The sequence below is a fragment of the Musca autumnalis genome, unplaced genomic scaffold, assembly GCF_047663935.1.
Source record: "Musca autumnalis isolate F117 unplaced genomic scaffold, ASM4766393v1 scaffold_4, whole genome shotgun sequence".
In the NCBI taxonomy this organism is placed as follows: domain Eukaryota; kingdom Metazoa; phylum Arthropoda; class Insecta; order Diptera; family Muscidae; genus Musca; species Musca autumnalis.
In genome coordinates, this window is record NW_027411977.1 from 119637621 (window position 1) to 119663411 (window position 25791).

Consider the following 25791-nt stretch of genomic DNA (forward strand, 5'->3'; position numbering starts at 1 on the left):
AAGATATAAATAAATAAAAAGAAAAATAAAAAACAAATCTATAATTTAGTTTTCTTAAAAAAATTATCATTTAAAAAAATGTACTGAGGGGGTGCTTTAGTTTTGGCCGATACTGTATATGATAAATATAGACCAATTTTCCATTCCATTTCCTTCAATTTTCCTCTAGAATTAAACAAACTCATCAGATTATGCTTTTCCACATCATGAATAATGAAAAATATAATTGTAATTTGAATTTTTTCATTTGTAATTCGAATTATTTCATTTGTAATTCGAATTGTTCCATTTGTAATTTGAATTTTCTTCATTTGAAATTCCAAATGAAAAAATTCGATTTACAAATAGAAAAATTCAAATTACAAATGGAAAATTTCGAAATACAAATAAAATAATTCGAATTACAAATGAAATAATTCGAATATCAAATGGAATTCTCAAATTACAAATGAAATAATTCGAAATTCAATTGGAATTCTTAAATTACAAGTGAAATATTTCGAATTTCAAATGAAATAATCAAATTACTACTGAAATTCTTCGAATTACATGTGAAAATGGTGTAGATTGCTCAACTTAGTACATATTTGCGATTTTAACATTAATTGCTGCATGATTTAATATGATTTTTTGTTAATAATACATTATTGTTTTTTTATTTTTTTCAGTTGGTTGCCTCTCAAAATGGCCTTTGTAATCTTTGTATTAATCTGTTTCCCAATTGTCCGTGGGATCAACAATGCCAAACTTTAAATGATGACTGTAGTATCTTTGCCTTTATTGGTAATTTACAATTGTCACAGAAAACAAACAATAAATCTTTTCCCAATGAACACAACAAAGTGATAGATAGGCACTATGACCTCAATTCGTCACATTGTACATCACAGGAGTTTCCGCAAGACTATGAAAACTTTATAAAACAAACAAAAACCAGTGATGAAATTGCATTGCTTCTTATACAACTGCTAATGAAATGCATCGAAAGTGAAACACATAGCTTGCATTCCGATCAATCGGTTTTCATATTGACACTCAATTTTAGTTTGGATTGTTTAAGAGTGGACAACCATGTGTTTTCGTCAAACCACAATGCTGAAATTATAAAATGTTATTTGCTAAAACTGAATGAGTTGTGTTTGAGTAGTTTATTTGCTCTAACCGAACATGGACTGAACGACATACAGTTCCAGTGTATTTTTGCCAAACTGATCGCTGCATTGGAAAGTAATGGTGAAACTCCTAAATTACTATATGCGCTTATATATCTCATATTTGCCATACTCCACAATGTAGTTTGTATATATACACAAAAATCATTATGGAACTCAAAAATTAATTTGTATAATTTGAAATTTATTGATGAAACAGTAATTGATACCTGCCTATCGACAATCGATGATTTGCTGAGACATCATAAACCAGGCGAATATGGCGGGAAGGAAGTGGAGACATTATTTCAAATTATATTTCGTTGTCTTTTAAAAATTGTGGAAAATCTAAAGAAATACGATCAAATAGTGTCTACAGCATCTGCGCAAAACTCTTATTCGAACCACAATCATAATGTGGGGAAAACACGCACAGGAAGCAATCGCCGGTTGAAAACAAAACAAGTACATTGCTTGTCAGCGTTGCCCAGATTAACCTGTTATTTTCAAAATATTCTAATAACTTTACTACCAGCCTTGCCAACGGAATTAAAAGAACACTCAGTACTGTATTTGGCGAGATCCGGCCTATGCTGTTGCCATTACAAATTGTCTCTCTACAACACAATTTTGAATTCAATTAGCAGTTTATCCACATATTACCAGAAGTGTGCCTATAAATTTCTGTATTACAAATTAATATCCACTATATTTCTGAGATATCCTCATGACATGGCCCACAATGCCACCAAGTCAAAAACAAACTTTAATGGATGTCCAAAATGCGATGTGAAATTGAAATCATCCGAATTCCATGAGGGGTTGTTACAAATATACAAAACCTTTTATGGCAAACTGGCAAATACTGAGAAAGATTTAACAAACCTATTATTTTTTCTGAAACACCTAAAGCATTTGTCACATCTTTTAACAAATGACATTGCATCAGGAATTTTAGCTGAAATCGTACTTCCCATTTTCCGAAATTATAAAATGAAACTTTTTAGCAAGAAAGATGGAAGTGCTCATTCTCCTCAGCATACTTTAAAGTTTTGGCATAGAGCATCATCTGCCTCTAACAAAAGCCAAAAGAATATAAAAGGTCCAGCAGAACTACATTTGATTATAAATCACAAAGACACTGGTCTAAGAGAGGAATATAACAAACTTTTAAACGAATGTCTTAACGTGTTTGCCATGTATTTAAGAGATATTCGCCTTATAAAAGCCTTCTACAATGAGGAAAATATTCGCCATTTGGAAGATCTGTTAGAAGAACCTTTTCTGATAAGAGGCGTTTGTGATCTCATTAAGATTGGTATTGATAATATAACATTTTTGGCTGATACTAATCAAGAGCAATCCATATTAAGCCGAAGACTGATAACGTTGCAATTTAATAGTTCAGAAAGAGCTCAACTATTATTCAATGGACTAATACAAAGAGTAAAACAATTGAACACAAGCTATAGTAAAGATTTTTGGTTAGATAATGTAATCAGTGGTGCGTTAACGCAATCAGACAACGATTTCAAATTGAAAACTGTGGATATCCTACACATAGTGGCACTACAATGGACACTTAACTATGAACTACTCAAAACTAGTCAATATTTTTACAATGAGTTTGCCAAAATCTACTCCATTGCCCACGAAGAAGAGGAAGACGAGGAGCCAAATGATCAAAGGGAAAATGTAGATGACGAATCATCAATTAGCACTGAAATTAATTCCAATATAACACTTAAACCAGGCGATAAGACAATTTTAGATATACTACAGTTAAATTGTAATGCTCTGAATGCTTTTCTAATGCTATCCCCCAAAAAGTGTTGCGGCAAGAAAACCTCAATTACCATTGGCCATAGTAGAGCGAACAAAGATTTCGATTCATCTTGGGAATTAATAGAAGGCTTTATTGATTCAATTCACAAACCAAAGGCAGCGTTGTCAATTTCCACTATATCGTCATCATCATCATCGACAATAGATAGCAGCAACATCACGACCACAATACCACTATTTGAAGATTTCACGTTTAGTACATATTCAAGTGAATCACAAACAACAGCACAATTGAATAACGCGGATGCTACAAATTTTAACGAACATACAACGCCTTTTTCGTTTCTTAAACAATTACAACAACGTCACCGTTTAAAATCCTTCGAGGACAATTCTCTTAATGAAAGTATTATTTTATTTGATATAAGAAATCATAATCAACATCGAGTCTCGGCAATCGGTCAGCATTACCAAAACCAGAAGTTATATTATTTCAACTATTCTTCTGCTTCTGCCAGTGACCCCAACAGAACATTAACAAGCAACACATCAGCCTTGCTTAGCAACGATACGGAAAATGAAGGTATTTTAAATAAGCTATTCAACATTTTCGGTTCAATTTTCACTGGCAGCCGTTCAAATTCATTTCTGGACTTGTATAAATCATCATCGTCGCCGCCAACAGTAACGGAGATCGACATTGATGAAGATTTGCAGCCATTGTTTGACCCGCACGGTGATTGCAAGAAGTTGTTGCTAAAATTGTTCGAAGCAACCATGGCCATTTGTGTAAAGGGCTATCAGAATGAAGAAGGTAAGTGAATTGTAAATATTGCATGAATACCATGCATGCAAACATATGTAAATATGTATGTATGCATAGTGTCATGTACATTTAAACAGAATGAATGCATGCCGTTTGTATAGCTGGTTGAGAACAAAAAGAAGCCATACAAATTGAACATTTTACTTTGAAATTGCGAAATATTTACGGCAAATATCGAGGCTAGAATGTATTCCATAGCGAAGTATTTTGTTACACTAGTCAACAGGTTATTATGATGAATGCAGCGTAAAACTGTAATTGTAATTTATTTTATTCTTAGCTAAAATTGAACACATGCCCATTTTCACACATTATGCAAATAATTTCCTCTGAAATTACAAACATTTCAATTGTAATTTGAAAATATCGATTGGATTCCAAAAAATCTATTTCTATTTTATGAATAAAAAGTTTTCGATTTTATGGCAATCGACTCGAGAGGCGAGAACAATGGTAATCGTCAATTCAAAAGTAATCGGTCGATTACTGTCGGGTCGAGAGTATTTGGATGATGGCTGTCGGCTTGAAGGTTTACGTGGGATTGCTGTCAGCTCCAAGATAGTCGGGAAATTATGCTCTGAGGTAGTCGAAAGATTAGAGTCAACTCGATGGCGGTAAGTAATTGGGAGCAATCAGTCTCCACACAACTTTCTATAACCTTTAAGCTTCTTCCTTCTTAGCACTGAAACCGTGTTATGCTCTTATCCAAAAGAAATTGGTAATTTCAATTTCAATTTTTTTTAATTTCAATTTTTTCAATTTCAATTTTTAATGCCCAGTCTTCCGACCTTAGGGCTGTATACTACTTAAAAATATGAAGGACGGGATGCTAAACTACTCCAAAGCAAACAAAATACTGTGCGTAATTAGGATTAAAAAGACTTTTAAATTTTACAGCTCCTTACAGAAACTTTTCTTTTTAATTTAAAATAATTGAATAAAAACTACTCAAGGAAGGAGTGCGTGGGGGGATATTAAACTACTCCAAACAGAACTCACTATGTTTATGAATAATAGTAAGATAAATAATAAGTTATAAGTTATTAAACAAATTAAATATTTTTCGATAAAATGAAATGTTTTTGGACGTGCCAAAAAATAAAAAATGGGTAAAAATGGCTTGAAGCCTCTCGATTTGTGATTAAACCACACTTTCCACAAGTTTCCTGTCAAAGTAAAAGTAAAAGCAAACTAAATAAGGATCATCTTACTAATGTATTTCTTTTCAAAATTTGATTGGCTTCTACCATTAAATGATGCTGACATTTTGAAGCCAGATTTACAGTGTTTTTTTTTTTGAATTTTTCTTCTGATTTCATTCCACAAACAGGTTTTTCAAAAAGTCATATATAGGATTGTAGAACTCGCGATTCTGAGTTATTTGATACGACTATTGTGAATGTAGTGTGCACAGCTTCATAGAAATCTTCATCCAAATGCTGAAATTTTGTGCGAACATTTTTATAAAAATCCTATTTTTCGGGCCTAATTTTTAGAATTGTCATTCGATTTCCTCGTACCTGCGGTTCGTTTCCACTGCAATGAAACAACTAGTACAGCATCTTCGTTTTAGCGGAAGCAGAGATTTGAAAACTTCACTGATAAGGGGGGTACATTCATTTTATCCCAAAAAATAGTGTGTGATGCTACATCCACGGTTCTTGATTGATCGCCTTAAAATACATAGATATATATATATATATATATATATATATATATATATCCATGCAGATTTTTATGGTGGACATTGAAATCGGATGCGGACACAAATTGTATGCACTTTGCGCAAATTAGCGATATTTTATAGGTGTTTTAATGCTAAGATGCAACCGATGCTACATCTTAACCTTCAAATTAAATTTCGAAAAATATATACAAATTAAAAGATATTGTCTTGCTGTACATGAGAATCACATGCGGACAAAATGGTTTTGATAATTACGCGATTACACGTATTTTAAAATTCATATAAATTAAAATGGGTTATTTGACCTCTATTTCCATTTCAGAAGCCTTAAATTATATCCTCAGCAATCCAATAATCTTCTTCAATGGGACACCTTTAATATGAATGTCTATAAAGCAAAATCCGTCTATTTTATTGCGAGATTTAAGCAAAATAAAGGAGGTATTCCTATAGATTTTTCCAATATTTTCTACTATATAATACTGTAACATCGAAACTATAATATCAATCTGTATGATTTTAGTCTCATTTGATTCGCCGTGAAGTTTTGATCCACAACAAATTTTTATGTAATTTTATGACCACTAAATGGGCCTTAATTTTGAAAAAAGTTGACTTATATTCAATAATTTATCAATTTTATGTACACTCCGCGAATTCTGTGTAAAATTTTGCAGGTATTATGCAGTCTACTCGCTGAAGTCACTTCGAGGAGCTTTTTGGTAACAATTGTGCTCATTAAAATAATTAGCGTTTTTATATTATTTTCTTTCTTAAAAAGCGAAATAAAACCGCCATAACTTTTGTCCGCAACAACAAAAAATTGGCTCGCGACCAGATTCGTACTGGGAATTTTTTCTTAACTGGCTTAAACTTGACTCATGGATCAAAATACACTAATTTATGGGATACCAATCATTATGTTTTGTTTGAGGTAACTGCCAGAGTGTTAAACGACTCTAATCAATAAAGGTTTTGTTTATAAAATCCACTGAATTGCCCAATAAGTGCTTAATTTAATTTAATTCAATAAGATCAAAAATAGCTTTAATAATGATGCAGGCTTATGCGCTTATTTTTTGAAAAAAAATTTCTTTCAGTATCTTTTCTGTTTTAACCCATATATTCCGTTTGTCCCTAACTGAAGGTGTTTTTGTTGACAAATGGAAGGTAGCATCGATAACCACTGTATACAACAATGGGAAAAAGGATGACGTTACCTGTTATAGGCCTATTTCAAAGCTTTCTTGTACTTCCAAAGTTTTTGAACATGTCATTTTTAAAATACTATTTTTTGTGCAAAACCACAATATCCCCACATCAACATAGATTTTTTGCGGGGAAATCTACAACGACTAACTTAACTTTCTTTACTAGCTTTTGTTTATCAGCTCTCGAATCTGGTAGTAATGTTGAAGTCATTTACACAGACCTAAGCAAAGCGTTTGATAAAGTATCACACAGTATATTACTTACAAAACTTGCGAATATGGGCTTCCATTCAAATTTTCTCCATTGGATTTCGTCTTATCTTAGCGACAGAGTTTGTAAGGTGAAGATTGAAGGCTACGTATCTAGGCCTTATTTACAAACTTCGGGTGTGCCTCAAGGTAGTATTCTTGGGCCCCTACTTTTTAATCTATTTATAAACGATATTACATCCTGTTTCATCACTTCTAAATTTCTTTTATATGCAGATGACTTAAAGTTTTTCTCCAAAGTGCACTCATTGCAAGATGTTAATAATCTGCAAACTGATTTGAATTATTTAGACCTGTGGTGTCAAACAAATAAGCTTCATTCAAATCTCACAAAATGTTTTCACGTATCTTATTATAGACTGCTCAATACCATCCAATCACATTCTTACAAAACTAAGTTCTATTCGTGATCTTAGAATTATTTTTGATACGACATTGTCCTTCATTGCACATATGGACCATATCATTCCAGAGGCCACTAAGGTTCTAGCTTTTGTTAGAAGAAATTGCGCAGATTTTTCTGATCCAAATACCGCTAAATTGATTTATACTTCATTTGTTAGGTCCAAACTAGAGTATTCTTCGATTGTCTGGGATCCTCATTGCAATGTTCACATTTCACGCATAGAAAGAATTCAAAACAAATTTACTAAATTTGCTCTAAAAAATGTTTCCTATCGAAATACCGCCATATAGATCCAGATATTTATTATTGGGATTACAAAGTGTAGAATGTCGTAGAAAGTTACAGTCTGCATGTTTTGTTTTTGATCTGCTTAATAGTAACATCGATTCGCCAGATTTATTGTCTATGGTACCAATATTTGTTCCTCCTAGAAACCTGCGTGTTGTGAAGATTTTTGAGGTTCCTTTACACCGCACTAATTACGCCCGAAATGGTCCATTAACGCGCACATTTTTGAGTTTAAATTTCATCAACAATCAGCTCCAAAGGGAGTCAAAACCTAGTATTGACTTTAGCACATCAAAAGAAGCTTTTAAAAATTATGTGTACCACATTTATTCTAATATATATACTTAAAACTTATTATTTAAATATTTGATATTTGAATTGTTATCTTAGTCTGTAAGGATATTGAATTCCATTGACTAATAAATAAATAAATTTATGGGAAAAGTCGCCACATAGCCTGTTTTTGGATACTACCAAAGGACTTTTGTTTTCAAACAAACTTCAAATATATTGGATTTTGTACTATCAACTAATATATTTACAGTTTTGGTCGTAAATTCAACTAAAAATATTTTTATTGTCCTTTTTCTTCCACACTCCTATTTTTTTGAACAAAACATTTGAAGACGATTTATAATGTTGGTGTAAACAGTAAATAATTTAAAACAAATTTCCACATTTCTGTTAATGATTTAACAGTTGGGATGCGAACAAAGTTAAACAAATACAAACCAGTAAGGAAAGGATCAAAGTCGGGCGGGGCCTACTATATGATACCCTACACCACTGTAAATATGTAAAATATAAATCGGAGCTATATCCAAATCTGAACCGATTTCGATATAATTTGGCTCATTTATTTCTAGACTGAATTCAGTCACACATTCCAAATTTCATCGAAATCGGACATATATAGCGTGTGTGGTACAGGAAATACGTGAAATCGGCCGAAAATATATATGGGAGTTATATCCAAATCTGGACGGATTTCAATATAATTTTGCACACTTATTTGTAGACAAAATTCAGTCACACATTCAAAGTTTCATCAAAATTGGACGTATATAGCGTGTTTGGTGCTGCAAATACGTGAAATCGGGCGAAAATATATATGGGAGCTATATCCAAATCTGAACCGATTTTCACCAAAAGCAATAGCGCAATGGCTAAAAAAGTTGTAGTCCCCAATTTTCAGCTGAATCGGACAAAAAATGCGACCTGCATGTTGCGAACAAAAATACATGGACAGACGGACAGACAGACAGACGGACACGCATAAATCGACTCAGAAAGTGATTATATGTATATCCCCAAAAGGAACTGTGGGTCTATTTCGTTTCCTTTTGTATGTTACATACAAATGCACAAAGACATAATACCCCTTAACACTGTGTGGTGTAGGGTATAAATAGACCAAAATGGAGAAGTTTAACAATGTTTTTTGGACAATTCCCTTTTGTATATGATCACTTCTATTATTTTGAACGCATCATTTTTGGATGAATATGAACAATATCGGCTAATGTTTTGGTATAGCCTCCTTATAGCGGTACCTTCCGATCTTCGGTATTTTGGGTATTTCAGCCGCATTTTCCTACTGAGTTAGCTGTAATTTGGCACTTAGGGTTCCTAGTGGTCACAAAACATATCCACCAAAGTAATTTAGTAATCTCTATGCCTAAAAGATGTGATTGTGTCATCCAGAATAGAGGATACGCAACGAAATATTGATTTCAATAGTTTTTGTTGTACCTCAAATTGGGGGGTGCTTTAGTTTTGTCCGCTTATATTTGCGCCCTAAAATGTTTTTTTTTAATATATATATGGGGAATTCCAAGTGAAATCTGACAGTTCGGAGAAAAGTAATTTTTGATTTCAATTGTTTTTGGTTCAATTTATGCTACTAGCCAACAGAACATTTTAGTATATTTTAAAATTATTTTTTGACCAACGGTACAGAGATATCGCCTATTGAAATTATCGAATTTTTAAAGAACTATGTTCAAATAAATACTCATAACTTCTTTAATATTGGTCCAAGCGGGACCATCTGTTTTTTGATTTGTTTCTTTTTTTATCAGCTATCGAAGGAAATATTTAAAAGAAAAATTCACAGTGGGCTTCAATGCAATTTTCGAGATTTAATATTTAAAATCAATTTTTAAACATGATTGCACCCTTCGATTTTTTCAAAAAAAAAAATTATGTTAAACTACGTTCAATTCGAAAAATTTTAAGCCCTATTTGGTAATGGGATTCGGACGATTACTATTTTTTCTGAATTTTTTAAAATTTGTAAATACAATTTTTCCTTAATACCTTTGTCCAAAATATGTATTTCCTGTATTTTTGAAGCTAAGAGTACATATTTATCATTATATATTATATATTTATCATAAAAAATAGAAAAAAATCCACAGTGGACTTTAAAGGAATTTTCGCTGATGCATTTTCAAAATCGAAAAATGACGCAGTTTTTAAGATGTTTGAGATAAATTCATAAATATAAAATCAAAACAAATATTTATAAATGAAACTTTTAATTTTTTTAATAAAATAATAATTTTTGGACAAAGGTACAAAGGAAAAATTGTATTGACAAATTTTAAAAAATTCAGAAAAAATAGTAATCGTCCGAATCCCATTACCACATGGGGCTTAAAATTTTTGTAATTGAACGTAGTTTAACATATTTTTTTTTTTTGAAAAAATCGAAGGGTGCAATCATGTTTAAAAATTGATTTTAAATATTAAATCCCAAAAATTGCATTGAAGCCCAATGGGCATTTTTCTTTTAAATATTTCTTTCGAGTTTCCGACGCCAATGTCTTTACACCTTGAAGTTAGAGATTTAAGCATTCAGTGAAATATTTCGATGTTGGGTGATCGCATGCATTCTGAGTAGAGTTCAGTTGAACTATCAGTTCACAATGGACACCGGTGGTTTGTATAAAAAATGCGTATACGCAATATCACAAGTTAGTTTCTATGACGATACTCATACGTTTTTGAACTAGGTCAGTGACCTATGAACCAGATTGCCCAACTCTACTTCTTGGATCCATCTGTGTATATTGCCAGGCCGTCCAGAGGGGAGTTACATTCAGCTCAATTTACGGAGAGTTGGTCAAAACTGCTATTCTTATCATCTGATTCAAGCTGACTATTAATTCAGTTTAAGACCTTTGCATGTCCGCTTCTGAATCTCGGAACATAAAAACCGTCCTCGCAGCCTGAAACTGAATTAATTTACTTGTTGAGTCTAGGATGACCCGCACCACGCTCATTTAATGCTCCTGCAATAGGTTATGTTTAGGTTTAGGGACGCGCTACTGCAATTAATGCAGCCGCTCCACTCGGACGCCAAAGGTCAATTGTGTTCATCCTGTAAATAGACAAGAAAAGAAAGAATGAAGGGCGTGTTAAGAGTAGAAAAAGTAAAAAAGTATCAATCGGCTTTGTCGACAGAGATATACCCTCAGCCTCTGTGAATTGAAACTTTCATCTACGGACAGATCGAATGCATTTAGACAAAACTACAAGTTGTTACTGCAAAAATCAAAGCGATTCAAGAGCAGGTCCTATAGTGAACTTTTCCGAAATATTGTGTGGCAGCTGCCCGAAGGAGTGGACCGATTGAGTCCATATTGGAAACTCATCTACGTCTGGTATAAGTTTCAACATGTGCAAAGTATGAACCAAATCGGTTATCGTGCGCACAAATTTTTCGAACATTTCCGAACTTTTGTGGAGGAGGTACCGGAAGGAGTGGACCGATATAACCCATCTTCGAACTTAAATAAGTTTTGACAAAATATTACAAATGCCAAATTTTGGACCGAAGGGTTGAACCGTTCGAGAGTTATCGTGCGCTACAGCCAGACAGACGGACGGACATGGCTAAATTAACTCCAAATTGTCTGAATGGGATTTCGTCCAAAAAACTTGGGCTCTTAAAACATTATTTCGATGAGGCACATTCTGCCCGTATGAAAGTGTATATACTCTCGTTAGCATAAATGCTGAGGGTATAAAAAGGAAATGTTTCTTTTCGCTTTAAATCTTAAAGACGCTCGGCATTCCTTCCCTATAGCCATTTAAGACTTCTTGAGAAACGAACAAGGTCATGCTAGATAGATCTGAGGCAGAAAAGAACTCATAGTAGCCGAAGAGTCTGTGTCTTGTGTTGTTTAACATTGGACAATGACATAGTATGGCTTCCGTCTCCTCCTCATTTTCGCACAGTCTGCAGTAATCGACTGTACTATCCCACCTACAAGTTCTGGATCCTACGTAGCAGTAACTCTACAGCGATTCTGGTCTCAGCCTTGCTAACGACTAATAAGGAAGAAGTTCTACGACTCGATACAACCGGCCAGATAAGCCTCAAAATCCTGCAACCGGACTCGTTCTGCCATTTTCGAGCAGATAAATCTGCGTAGAAGTTGTCGAGTTTATTGGTGAAGTGACACAGTGGGCGATACACAGTTTCCTCAATTTCAATATTTGGCACTTGCAGGAGCCAGATGTGTATAGATGGCCAAGATTTGTGGAAGTGGTCTTCCATGAGTCCAGTCACTCCTAGTTGGACTCAAGATCTTACTCGTTTTGAAATGCATTATTGGTGAGAGCTAATCACTGATCTCCATAGAGTCTAGGCAGCCTCCTTTATGAAGTATATAAGCGTGGCCAGAATTCAGTTGCCTCTAGTCAAGCCTTCCCACGATGCATTCCAGTTCTCAATAGTATGGATAAGGAGTGCCGTTGACTCCTCGTCCATGCAATTGATGATTTTGATATACCTGAACATGCTGGCTTTGCCGAATTTGGCCTTACTGCTATCTACGTCGTCGGGGAGGATGATATTCCCCAAATGACCTTCAACCTGCAACCAGTGACTCATTTATTCTCTCTTCGGGCTCAGCTCTGTCAATTATTGCAACTAGATAATCATCCGGGACAATCATCCACCTTGAGTAAGCAGACGAACCAGCAGCCTGGGCCTCCATTGGTCTCTTTGGAATGGGATAGGCTTCCTCAGAGGATCGTCCTCGCTTCACCCCTTATGGATGTAGAACAGTATTACTTATTGGAATTTTCCCGCCGTTTAGAGCCTAGTGGCAGCTCAAACCGTCTGCCAGTCTGTCGGCTCTTATTGGGTGAGGGTGATAACTTGTTCGTCGATCTTGACATCACAGCGGGCCTATGTGTGTCACTCTTTGATTTCAACGTCTGCGGGCAAGAAATGTTTTCCGTGGTCCAAATAGACCCTGGCTTCGGGGGCCTCATCAACCTGGCATTCATATTAAGCGATTGCATCGAAGCCCTCGATGTCGTGGGCCTGTCTAAACTCTGATCATCATTGACGCCATGTTCTCGGCCTTGATGATTTTGCCTTTACCGGGGTGCCCACAATGTCTTTCGACGATTTGGCCTCCGCCGGAATTCGGTCAATCCGAGGAATTCGGTCAATCCGAGTGATTCTTTTAGTCATATTTGGATACATTTCTTCTATCATCTTCATATGTCTTAGCTTCGCTCTGATTTCCGATAACTCCTTATCTGTTATGCTGGCTGAGTTCTTCTTGGTCGGCACTAATCTACACGGAGGAAAAAAGGCCTCTCTAGCATATGTCCCAAACCAATTTTGCAGCACTGAAAAATCCAATCCTAAGCGGTCCTTAATAACTTACATATTATAACAGAAGGTAGTGTTTCATGGACTGAACATGTTCGTACATATTATTCATATTGTGTTGGCATGAAAAAGAAAACGAAGGAAATATACAAATTGCCCTCTTCTTCTATCTATAGAGGGAGTAAACGACGAGGTGTCAGTTGTGGCTATTTACTCTTAAATTGAATACACAACAACTTTAAACAAATACAGAAGAACTGGTATATGACTGTAAACTTGGAACTAGTACAGTACCATCTACGGGTAATGCATAGAGAGTCAATTGGTTACTTTCGCGGACATCTCCTTGTAAAAGTTAACAGTTGATTGCACTGTGAGGGGTCTATAGTGGAACTAGTTACTGTAACCTTTGGAATCGACGAGTTTCCTATACCGAACTAGTCCATGTCGTTAGCGGGATATGTTTGGGTCCTGCAAACATATGTTTGGATGAAATATAAATACAAACCCAAAATCCACAAAAACACATACACATACACCAGGGTAAGTCACCCAATGATTACACATAAAAGTAACTTGCAGACAGTTGTGTATACATATTATAGTCGAAACTTCAATTTTTTCGAACTGACACTTGCATGTGTAAACGTTCGGAAAAAATTTGAAGTTACTTTCAAAGCACTTAAGGCCCCCACTCATTAGTCAGTCTGTGGCATCAGTCCGATGAACCCTTTCTATATGTGTGACTGACAAGTGTGTAGCACGAACCATCAGTCAAGTCTAAAAATCTTGAATTCCTCCTCCAAAAATGAATGAATTCTACGTTTTTTGTGTTCCAACACCAACATTATTTTCTGTTTTTCAAAATTATTTATTGACAATTTGAAAATAAACACAATTCACCCAGACTGATGGGGGTTCATTTTGAAATCAAAACTATTTTGATTTTCATCAGTCTTGGAAAACTCACGCATACATTCTCAAAATTTCAAAAATTTACACATACTACCATAAATGCTGGCAGTCAGACTGACTAATGAGTGGGGCCCTTTTCATTGATTACCCTGCCAGCATTTGGAAGTGACTCACTCACTCCCTCGCCTAGGAAGTCACTCCGGAGACACGCCAAGGAAGATCGTTGTTGAATTACACAAACAATTTCTATTGCCTTCTTGTGATTACTTTTATCGCGTATGGCGACACTTCGGAGTGACTTCTGAGCGACTTCTAAGGCGATTGTTTACATTTATTTCATGATCCAGCACATTGAACAAATATGGAACATTTTCTATGTGAGTATTAAATGAGACGGTGGTGCAGTGGTAAGCATACTCGCTTTGCACTCTGAAGGTCCAGGTTCGCTTCCCAAGTCAGGCAGCATAACATCACATTTTTAAAATAACAAAATTAATGTAGGTGGAAATTCCAAAGAATAATTTCTCTAAAAGAACGTACTTAAAAATAAAAAAAAATAAAAAAATAAGTAAAATTAAAAAATAAAAACCGCCAATCCTCCTAATAAAAAACAAAAATAAAAGAAAAAAATAAAAAAAAAAAAAAAATTTTAATTTCAAGAACTATCGCGGAAACGATCTTCCAGAAGTGTCCCTGGAGTGACTTCCAAGACGACACGCCGGCGTGGTTCATTTCTTCACAACGGAGGGCACTCCAGGGTGCCTTCCGCGACTATCGCCGCGACTGTTTCCATCGCCCTGGGCGACACGCCTAAGTCACTTCCGCGATAGCTTTTGCTTGTCAGTATACTGACAAGGAACTTTGTCGGCAGTGAGGTTGTTAGTTGGTGTGGCAGTGAATATGTGTGAGTGTATTGGTATTTTTCGAACTGTCACTTGCATGTATAAACGGGGGGTCAATGGGTCTCCCGTGAATATAGACTCTAACTGGTGGTGACCGAGAGTAAATTAAAGCTCAGGGGAGACCCATTGCCTTCTACATACACACATTTATAAATGGTGGTGGTCTTTTTTATTGAATTGTATAGAAATACCAAACACAAAAGCAACAAGAGACGCGTAGATACATAAAAACAAAATTGCAAATAAAAGAAATAGTGTCAAACAAAAACTATTAATTATAAAATATAGAAACATTGTTTAACGCTTCTCGTTAGTTGTAAAATAAAACACATTCTTCTCAAAGTTCAAATCATCAACGGGAAATCGGCATCTGAAATCAAATGATTATATGATGTAATAAATAGGTACATTCATATTTCAAATACAGTTTGTCAATTAATTGTTTTCGAACCAAGAAAACTAACATTTCTTTCTTTAATTTATGAAAAATGACTGATAATTGTGATAAAAATGTCTTTTTTTTGCATTATTTTCCCCTTAAAAAATATGCTACAGTAGTACTGCATAGTAGAGTTGCGTCGTTCATGAACGAACCGGCTCAAAGGAACGATTCCGTGAAAAGAATGAACGGATCCGTATCCACCTCATTCTTTTATATCGTTCATTTAGATCCCCGATGGACGAGTCATTGCTGCTTACAAAATTAGCAGCATTGGTTTTGCCGTCAAACTCTAAACAAACGCTGCGTTAGCGGAAACAGCACAAATTTCCACACAAAACAAACAATGATTCAGAGAGCTACTCTCGCTCAGTAACTCACCTCATTCAGTAGCACATCTCGGTCATATCTTTCTATTGCATCATTCGTTCATCTGGTTCTTTCATATCAAAACCACCACCACTACGTTCAGAAATAAAACCACCCCCATTAGCACACAAACAAGCAAGAAACAGTTGTGTCATTCGTGAACGAACATTTTCAAAAGAACGAGGGAGCCATATGCAGCAGAGAACGAACGACTTCAAAATAATACAGTCAAATGTATTGTTGAACGAAAAAGAGCCAACGAACGAAGTAAACGACCCGGATCTTTTTGGTGAACGGAATGAAAAAGATCGATCCGCTCAATGAACGAGATTGCCCAAGACTACTGCATAGTACGCGAGGTCGTAGTATGCATTTCTGAAAATTGTCGAAATCTTTACCCCGGTATTTCTCTTAATTAATTTCAACTAAAACAACAAAATTCATGCACGACAACATGGGCGACAAGGTAAACGAAGCTGTCGTAGACGACGACTTCGAAGACAAAAAACCCGTTATTTCGTTGACGACTGCCTTGTAGACACTGTCTTGCTATTTGTCATTGACGACCTTACTAAAGACAATTTGTTTTGTTGTCGTGTGTCAAATTTTATTTGTATTACTTTATAAAAATACATAATTTTACAACTTTTATCTTACATTAATAATAATTAGTTCTTGAATATTCTCTGGTCCAGCTATTTTGAACTTATCCGCGCCTCATTTTCCATCACAACCGATGGAGGGGGTGACCTCCTTTATTTATGAATTCTGCAAAAAACATTGTGAATAAATACAATAAGCGCTAATATATAATCTATAATCTTACCATATACCACTGCCGCATCTTTTAAAACCGCTGCAATTTACAGCATTCTCCATAACTTCAACCTTCATATATGTGTGTATTAAAAGAATAACTTAAATAATTTTCAAAGTTCCTTAATATAATTGTTCTTACTTACCGTTCTTTGGTAAAAGGAAAATCTTTAATCATTGACGCGATTTCATAATTTGATGATTTTCCCAATAGAAAGTGTCTTCAAGACAACATTGATGAATCGTGCACGACATTTCCAATTCGTTCACGACTCTTAGCAGACAGCCCTTTGGGATCATTGACGACATTTTCACACAAGTGTCCCAGTATTCATGCACGACAACTTGGGCGACAGGGTAAGCGAAGTTGTCGTCGGTGACGATTTCGATGACAAAAACCCCCTATTTCGTTGACGACTGTTTTACAGACACTGTCCTGCTATTTGTCATTGACGACACAATTAAAGACAATTTCATTTATGTTGTCGTGTGCCAATTTTTTGTTTTTATTAAATTAAAATTTAATAAATTACAAATTTATAATATAAAGCTCACGTATGTTTTGCAAGTCACCATTTTCTTCGAGCTTTGCCACGCCCCGCTTATTACTGCAGCCGACTGGGACAGCGATCTCCCTTTATTTATGGATCTACAAAGAGAAAATACTTTAAGTAAATATTGAAGATAGTCACTATAATCTTCTAAAATCTTACCATATTCCACAAGCGTCATATTGGAGTTTTCAAAATTATCCATGACTTCAACCTACATACATGTATCAAAATTATAAGTATAATTATTTATAATGTCATTACAAATAATAAGTAATTTAATCTACATATTCTAACTTAATTTTTTAATATTAAATTTATTACAAATCGAAAATTTTATATTTGAATAAATATGTGAACAATTGTTTCAAAGCTCACTTTTTGGGTATTTTTGGACACAATGCAAGACATAGTCATGCAAATTGTCGTTCATGACAATTTCGGAAATATCGTCAACGAATCGTTGACGAAAATGTCATCGAAGACTCGATTTTCTATTGGGTTATTATCTTACATTTATTACAAAATAAAAATTGTATATTCAAATCAATATGTGAACAATCAATTCATAGCACGCTTTTTTTGAAAATTTTTGGGTTTTTGCCACGACACATTGCAAGACATGGTCATGCACCTTGTCGTGCATGACAATTTATAATATTTCGTCAATGATTCGTCGACGAAAATGTCGTCGAAGACTTGATTTTCTATTGGGATAAAATGCACACACACAAATTTACACATACTACTACAAATATTGACATCAAAATTTTACAGTATATGGGCCGCTTAATATTGTTGATAATTGTTAGTAGTTAATCCCTGTTAAGAATGAAATTCATAAAATATCATGATTTTCAAATATTTACGGAAAATATGGGGTATTTTGGAACCTCCAGTACATTTCGAAAAAATTTATTTGACAACATACATTACATGAGGTATTGGTTTTCGTTATTTTTTTTTTTTTTTTTTTTGGACTTCGTGCGTTAATTTTTTATTTATATATTTTATCTTGTCCTAAATATGTCGTCCAACTGATTTTTGCAAAAACCCCGACATTTTTATCACAATTATCAGTAATTTTTCCATAAATTAATACAGAACAATGTTAATTTTCATGGTTCGAAAACAATTACTTGACAAACTGAATATGCATGTACATATATGAAAGATGTATTAATGTTATTATTAAATGCGATTTCTTCCTGGTCCAATAAAATATTTCCATTCACCTTTTTGATCCAATTATAAAATTTGCAATTATAAAATGTATTGGGCATTTAATTTACTAAAAAGCACAATTTAAGAAATTAAAGAAAACACAAACACAGATTTATTCACTCACTTCACGGTATTTACTCAACAATTGTATTTAGAAAACTGAAGAAAAAAGGACAACATAATTCATACCATTTTTCATTTCCGAGATTCTCGAGGAAAAAGCAAAGCATTGGCTTGACACTGCCTTTCACACAAATGTCAGAGGACTGGGAGTCTCGTCTTGCCAGTCCATCATTTCCCTCAACATTGCAGTGCCCTGGTACGCAACAAAACCTAACCTTCAACTTTGAAAAGTCTTGGATTTAAAAGTTAAGGATCGCAACGCTTTCAAAACAGCCTGACCATACACGTATACCGTGACTATTCTATCCGCAACGTCTGTCATTTCCATTAGTAGTTCTAGGGCTGTGCACTGCAAAAACTACTGCCTGAAAACACTGCAGTTGCCGTTAAGTTTATACGAGCTCCTTGCATTCAGTTCTTCACAATGCAGACAGGCTCCCATGCTTTCTTCCATCTTAGACCTTTCAGTGAAGATGAATAGACTATTAGGAAGTGGTCAACATTTTCGCGTTTAGGAATTTCAGTGAATAAATATTCATGCTATGTAACAGTAGCTTCCGATTTTTCCACAGTTTCCATGTGAATCAACTGCAATAGCATTGTCAGTTCTCTTTGAATAGAGAAAACATTTTGGGTATAGATCCACATTACGGATCCTCCAATTTAAAACGGAATATCGTTAAATATCGTTTCTAACGTATTGTTCAGAGGTGCACGTTATTCATCCATATAGCTTGAGTAAAAAAGAGAAGATAATATATTGCAATAACAATGTTTCGAAAATGCTTGATCTAGGTCAATATTTTAGTAGTTATATGTTTCTTTCAGCAATGTGAACATTCCGCTGGTTTTATGTTATAAAATTTCACTCTTTTTGTCGTCACTTTACCGCAACAAAAATATTGTACGCTTGTGTACTTTTTGTCTTCTTTCATTAAAAGTCTAAAGCTGTATTACAACCACAGCGTCGTTGTTTGATAGAATAGCAAGTACACACAACTAAGGTGAATTGTCTGTTGTGGTTCTCTGGAGCAATTCTAAACAGTTCCATAGACATAAACTAACAGAGTTAATTATTACTTAATAAACATAAGTAAGCCGTGTTGGCGTGCACTTATCATCATTATATTGTCATTATCACAGTCTACAAGAGAGTAGAGTAGATTATATTACCACTTCGTTTTTTCTTCATTTTTTTTAACTTTGTGGTTGCACACGTCGTTACCTCTACCTGTGTATGCTCTGCAATCAGCCGAATGTAGTTTGAACATAAAGTTGTTAATAAGTAACTGTCATTTTAACTACGACCATCTTCATGTAATGTACACAAAATCCAATAAAAAATCCGTAGAAAGATTTTGTGAAACCTAATCAACATGTGATCAATGTTAATGTGTGTGTGCTTGTGTGAAAATGTATTTAAAATATTGTGATAATGTAGGGTGACGAATTTAAAGATAACATCTTATCTTCCTGGTATGATTATTATGATAATTTCGTTCTGGTCCAAATACAAACGAAATCCCCCAAAGATATGCATGCATTCATTCATCAAATCTGATACGCATAATAACAATAAATTCGTTGTTTTAAATATTTTTTCGTTTAAATTTCTTTATGGCAGTGGAAAAAATGCAAAAACATTTGCGCAAACTAAAAATGGTTATACTAGCTAATGCTGCCAACAACTGGGAACAGCATGCCGAAGAGCATAATCGAGAGAACACAGTTATACAAACACTGCAGTGCCTACTTAAAATTGCCGAACTTTCAAATATGAGTAATGAACCGGCTGCCGTGGTGACCAGTACGAGTTGTCTAACATCGGTTACAGCGGATGAGCATGTGCAACAACGCTTGGGTTTGAATGCAAGAAGAAAGTCATGTAATAGTTCTCGCATCTGTGGTCAATGGGTATCGTATAATTATCCGTTACTATCGACTGGATTACCCAGCAAAAATGTCCTTGCAACACCGATAACTCCCTCACAAACTAGACCACTATCAGGTGAAAGTTGTGATGTAGATTTCTTTTCTACGCGTGCTTCAGTTAATTGTCCAGACAGTGAATTGGAATTAAGCGAAAATGACCAAGATGATTTTTATTTAACTGCCGACGAAGGTTATGAAGCTGATGGTGAAATCCAAGATATATCCGAAACAGAAGCTCTCTCCGAAGTCGGTGAATTATGGCATTCATTTCAACCATCATCACGTTACCGCACACATATTCTGCACGAAGGTATTTGTCGTTTGGTTGTTGATATCCTAATCGAATTGAGTCAGAAATGCTGTGAGAGTCCTGTTGCCGGTTGGTGTGATAATTTGGCCCAATTGGTGAATCGTTTGTTTGTGATACGTGAATATTTGGGTGGACCACTATTTCTGCTTCAAGGCTTTGCCCCAATTTTGAAGTGTAATGATAGCCGCTTACGTGAACTACAGCAGTGTATTTTGGAATTGATAGTCGATCTAAACTCTCCAGAAGTTCTGACAGTATTTTTCAGCATATTATCATCAAAAAATCCACCCGTCGATATTTTGGTGAAATATATGCATTACATTTGCTCAAATACACTGAAAAAGTGTTCAGCCAGTGTGGAATTGGAATTTCCCATGGTTAATGGTAAGTTCTAAATCGATATAATTTGTATGTAAATATACCAGTAAACTAAAATTAATCTACAGTTCAGAATGAAGGTTCAGACTTAAGCTAGGTTAAAAGACGCGTAGCGTCGTATTAGACAGCTATTTCACTCGAATACCTTGTGGCCCATTTTGTTCATTCTAATAGAGTGCTGAATATGAAGCTGAAGAAAATAGTAGTTGTGGACAGACGGATATTTTAAGCCGCTCCCAAACCCGGTTGAGAAATTAGGAGGGATCAGGTATGCAGTCAGTGTACCGATTGTAATAGAGTTGTCAAGTCCTAATCATAGGAGGGCATAAAGGGCTGAGCCGTGACCATCCTCAGATCCCCCATTCATAATATATCTATGGATAAAATGAAACTAGAAACAAAAATACCCCAAAACAAACTGAAGCACCCACTTTAAAACAACCAGGTGATTAGAAAGCAACTCCCTCGAGGGATGGAACGTTTGTTCTTCCCAGGCAGGACGCCTTGTCGGATGAGGCAGTAAATGAAGAGATGGACCACTCTCCCACATCCCCAATCATCAAGAGTAGTCACGGTATACGTGGATAGCCAGGTTAAGCTAGGATCATTTATACACTATTAAATCTAAGATTGATCAATGTTGTGGATCTATCTTAAAGGCTTGTAGTATTGCAGTTAAGATTTGGGTATACCAGGGCATTGCAATATTGAGAGAAATGAGACAGTTGATGAACTGGCAAGACCGGGTTGCCAGTCCTCGTACCTTCGGGTGGAGGACAGTGTCCAGCCTCCGCTTTGCTTCTTCCTCAGCAAACTCAGTAAGCTATACTCAGGGAAAACCGTAAGAATTTGGTAAGACACAACCAGGTACGTAAGGTATCGAAGTCAATCTGGCCGGCAAACTCAGGTCGTAAATCTGCGTCCCTTCTATCACTAAATCTGAGATCAGAGTCGCTATAGAGGTCATTATTGGTCATGGAATGACAATGATCTATGACAAGGTAGTAGGAGGACAACAACATTGAGTACTGCATGTTATGGGAAGATTTGGAAGATGCCCTCTTCCGGTGTTCGAGACAGACCGGCAAAAGACACAGGTTTCCTAGTGTCCATGAGATTGTACCTCTCCCCCGTAGATCCAGTAAGCCTGTTAACTAATTTCAGGAGTCTACCTCTGTAGATTCGGATGAGGCTACACCCTTGCTACCTCTTTCCTCTCCTTCCCTTTTCCTTTCCCCCTCCTACCGTTTTTGACTCTTTTTCAGAATGAGCACAATCGCTGTTCTCCGATATGAAATTCGCCAAACGGGTTCATATTTGTTATAATTAATTGGCTTGCTGATAAAATAATATGTTACTAATTTAATAAGACAATTATTTGATTTCAGATGATATGTGTCAATCCACAGCTGAAAAAGAACCGACAGAGGCCATCGAACGTATACGTTATTTTCAATTATCACGCAAAGCATGTACGCCATTGACCCGTTCACCATGTATTTTACCCATAACTCATACGCGTTTATGGACACCTGAAGGATTTACAATTTCTTTGTGGCTTTTTGCGAAGGGGTCTCAAAATCACAAAAGTACCAGTCAAATAATCGATGATGATACACATTCCTCGAATGACATCTATATGGTAAGCACTTCCTAAACAAAGTCCAATCAATAAACGACAAATCTATTAATCGAAATTAATTAATAACATAAAGAGATGGATAAGACTCGCACACACCTTTCTTAAAATAAACTTAATAATGACGTTAATATTTACATTTTAACCTTTTCATTTTTTAAGAAAACACATATCGTATCAATTGGAACAAATCAGGCAATGTTGAGCGTCTACATAAGCAATAATCATCATTTGCTTTTTGAAACATGTAAACCCAATGCAGAAACTATTCGCAGTGCCAACGCCCACACGGATGAAGCAACATCAAGTGATGTGAAACCCGAGTATGCTCACAAAAATCCAACACGCAGCCCAGAAATTAAACGTAACAAAAGAACAAACAACTTTGAAAGTCCCGATGCCGAAAGTCATGAAATGGATGTATTTACTACGAAGACACAAAAAGCCTCTCCCATTTCGAAGGCACTAAAACAAACAAAAACTGTCATACTTAACAGCTTTAGTAACATGCATCTGTTCAATGGCCACACTGAGTCATCAGAATACTTTGAGAGTGCTCAGGTGGATCTTAAACAATTTCGCATGATTCGAAACAAATGGACACATTTCACAATAGCGGTTGAAATGGTCAATGATTCGTTGGAATTGTGTGTGCACATAGATGGCTTGGACCAACATCGGCTCTCCTTGCCATTCCACAACATACGTTTACTAACACGGACTCATACCTTCCAGGCAATTGCATTGGGCGATGGTATAATTTCAAAATCTCCAAATACAACAAGTTTCACGGAATCCCGTTCTACATTGGATAGTTTTCCGATGCACATCACTATGACAAATCTCATATTATTTAATCGTTCCATAACTCTTAAAGAAGTAATTCTGAATCTGACTGCTATGGGTCCTGACTTTAATGAGCTTACACAATGTCATGTGGCTAATCTAAAGCCCAACTATGGGTATTTAAATTTTTCAAAATTACAATCGGCCTACTTTTGTAGTTTTGTTGATGCCATGAAATTGTTGCGTGACTCGCGAGTTCTAAGTTATTCAGCTTCTCAGCCGGATTTTGTTATGGCCTATGATACGACCATTGAATTGGACAATGTTGCATATGGTAAGTTAATAAGTTTGTTATTTAAATGTTTAATGTACAATTTGGAATTTCGCGTTTGCGAATGAAAACGCTCATACGTAAAATCTTTAAAAAATATCCGAACTAGTTCTTTTTCATTATTTTATAGAAGAATGCAATTAAATATTTTTGGATATATTTCAGGTCGTCAATATGGTATTATACGTTATGGTGACCTGGTACGCAATGAATTACAGTCAATACAAACCTCCACAATTCTCTGTGGTGGTCTGTCAAATCTATTATACTTATTTGCCAGAGTAAGTTTTACAAGTACACGCATAACTTAACGTACTTCTAAGAAACTATTATTTCAAATGTATTTCAGATTGTCGAAATAACCCCTAATTCGACAACACAAGCCATGGCTTTGGATATTTTATTGACTGTGGCTTTTTCGGAATCACAACTCTATACTGAATTCCAGCGCAATGATTATATTAGCCTCATAGGTTATGTCATAAAGACAGATAAATGTAGTAAGGATTGCCAATTGCTGCGAAGTATTGTGAACAATGCTTGCTCCCAGACATTGATAATGAAAAAAGGCGAAACACTGCATGTTAACGAAACGACAATTGCTACTGTGATTTATCCTAAACTATTGATTTCGGTATTACATCGCTATTCGGATTGGCATCGTTCAGCTGCTGAAAATTCAGATGTTTTAGATATGCTATTCCATTGTATTCTGGCATTGACACGTGAAAAACATCCACAAAGAGACTTTAATATCGAACAATTCAACAAGGAAGGCCTGATGAGAGAACTCTTGAATTTGTTTAAAGTCTATGTCATAGAATCTCCAAATCCTGTATTCATATCAAAGAAAGCAGCTGAGGCCTTTGTTGGCATACTTTCAGTATTTGCGGGTTCGCCTCCTAAGCCTAGTTTGTTGGATGAAATAATGAAATTACTCCTTTTGCTACATAAACCCAGTGAGTGTTATATAACACATGATCGATCCAAATTTTATTTCCTCCTCACATCGGACAAACCTGTTAAAGAGAAGTCCTCTCTTAGTGCAGCAACGAATTTCGGTCGCAATTTCAAACAGAATTTAACAAAACGAACACAACCTGGAGTTGCTAAACCCTTGGAACAAACAAATGCCACCACAAAATCTAACTCAAATTCATCAAATAGTGCGGATAGTGATACTGCTAGACAGGCTCGTATAAACCGTCTAAGAAAACTTCATAGAAGTATGTCATCATATAGAAAACCATTAGATGATTTCGAAGAAAATTTGGAAAATGTAGCCGATTGCTCGAAGCTAAATAAGAATATGTTGCGCTTAATAAACCCAGGAGAAGCTGTAAAATGGCGTATTAAATTTAAAAAACAACAGGCTAGCAATACTTTACAAACCACTCAATCATCACATAGACAATATCGGGTCAATGCTAAAGTTCACCTCCACTACTCATCACCACATCATAAAATAAGACGTAGAAAAATGCGTCTGCATGACATAGCCTCTGCACGTTCATTGGCCACAGCAGATAGTGAAAACCGCAGAAAGTCGAATAGCAGTAGTGGGCATTCATTATCAGCTACCCCATTTTTAGGAAACTTTTGTGATTATCCCAATTTTAATACAGCAAGCATGCAAAATCGAAAACATCGATCATTGGTTAAAACCGACTCTTACAGTTCAGTCGGCATAGCTGCTTTACAAAGTGGTCTCATATTATTGCTTAAAGATTTCCTGTGCCTCCTACCTGATAATGATATTGATGATGTAGGTTCAATATGCAAAATTGTATGTCTTCTATTACTTATAGATCTTA

At 35.4% G+C, this 25791-nt stretch overlaps 1 protein-coding gene across 3 annotated transcripts in view; it reads left to right on the forward strand.

The window, feature by feature from the left end:
- mv (lysosomal-trafficking regulator mauve) overlaps positions 1-25791 on the forward strand; it is an 88471-nt gene that overhangs the window by 52600 nt on the left and 10080 nt on the right. For all 3 annotated transcript variants that reach the window (XM_073980739.1, XM_073980741.1, XM_073980740.1), the window contains exons 6-11: positions 669-3750; positions 20226-21227; positions 22610-22863; positions 23023-23980; positions 24143-24258; positions 24327-25742. In XM_073980739.1, the coding sequence (XP_073836840.1) occupies positions 669-3750; positions 20226-21227; positions 22610-22863; positions 23023-23980; positions 24143-24258; positions 24327-25742 (6828 nt within the window). The remainder of the gene's footprint in view (positions 1-668; positions 3751-20225; positions 21228-22609; positions 22864-23022; positions 23981-24142; positions 24259-24326; positions 25743-25791) is intronic.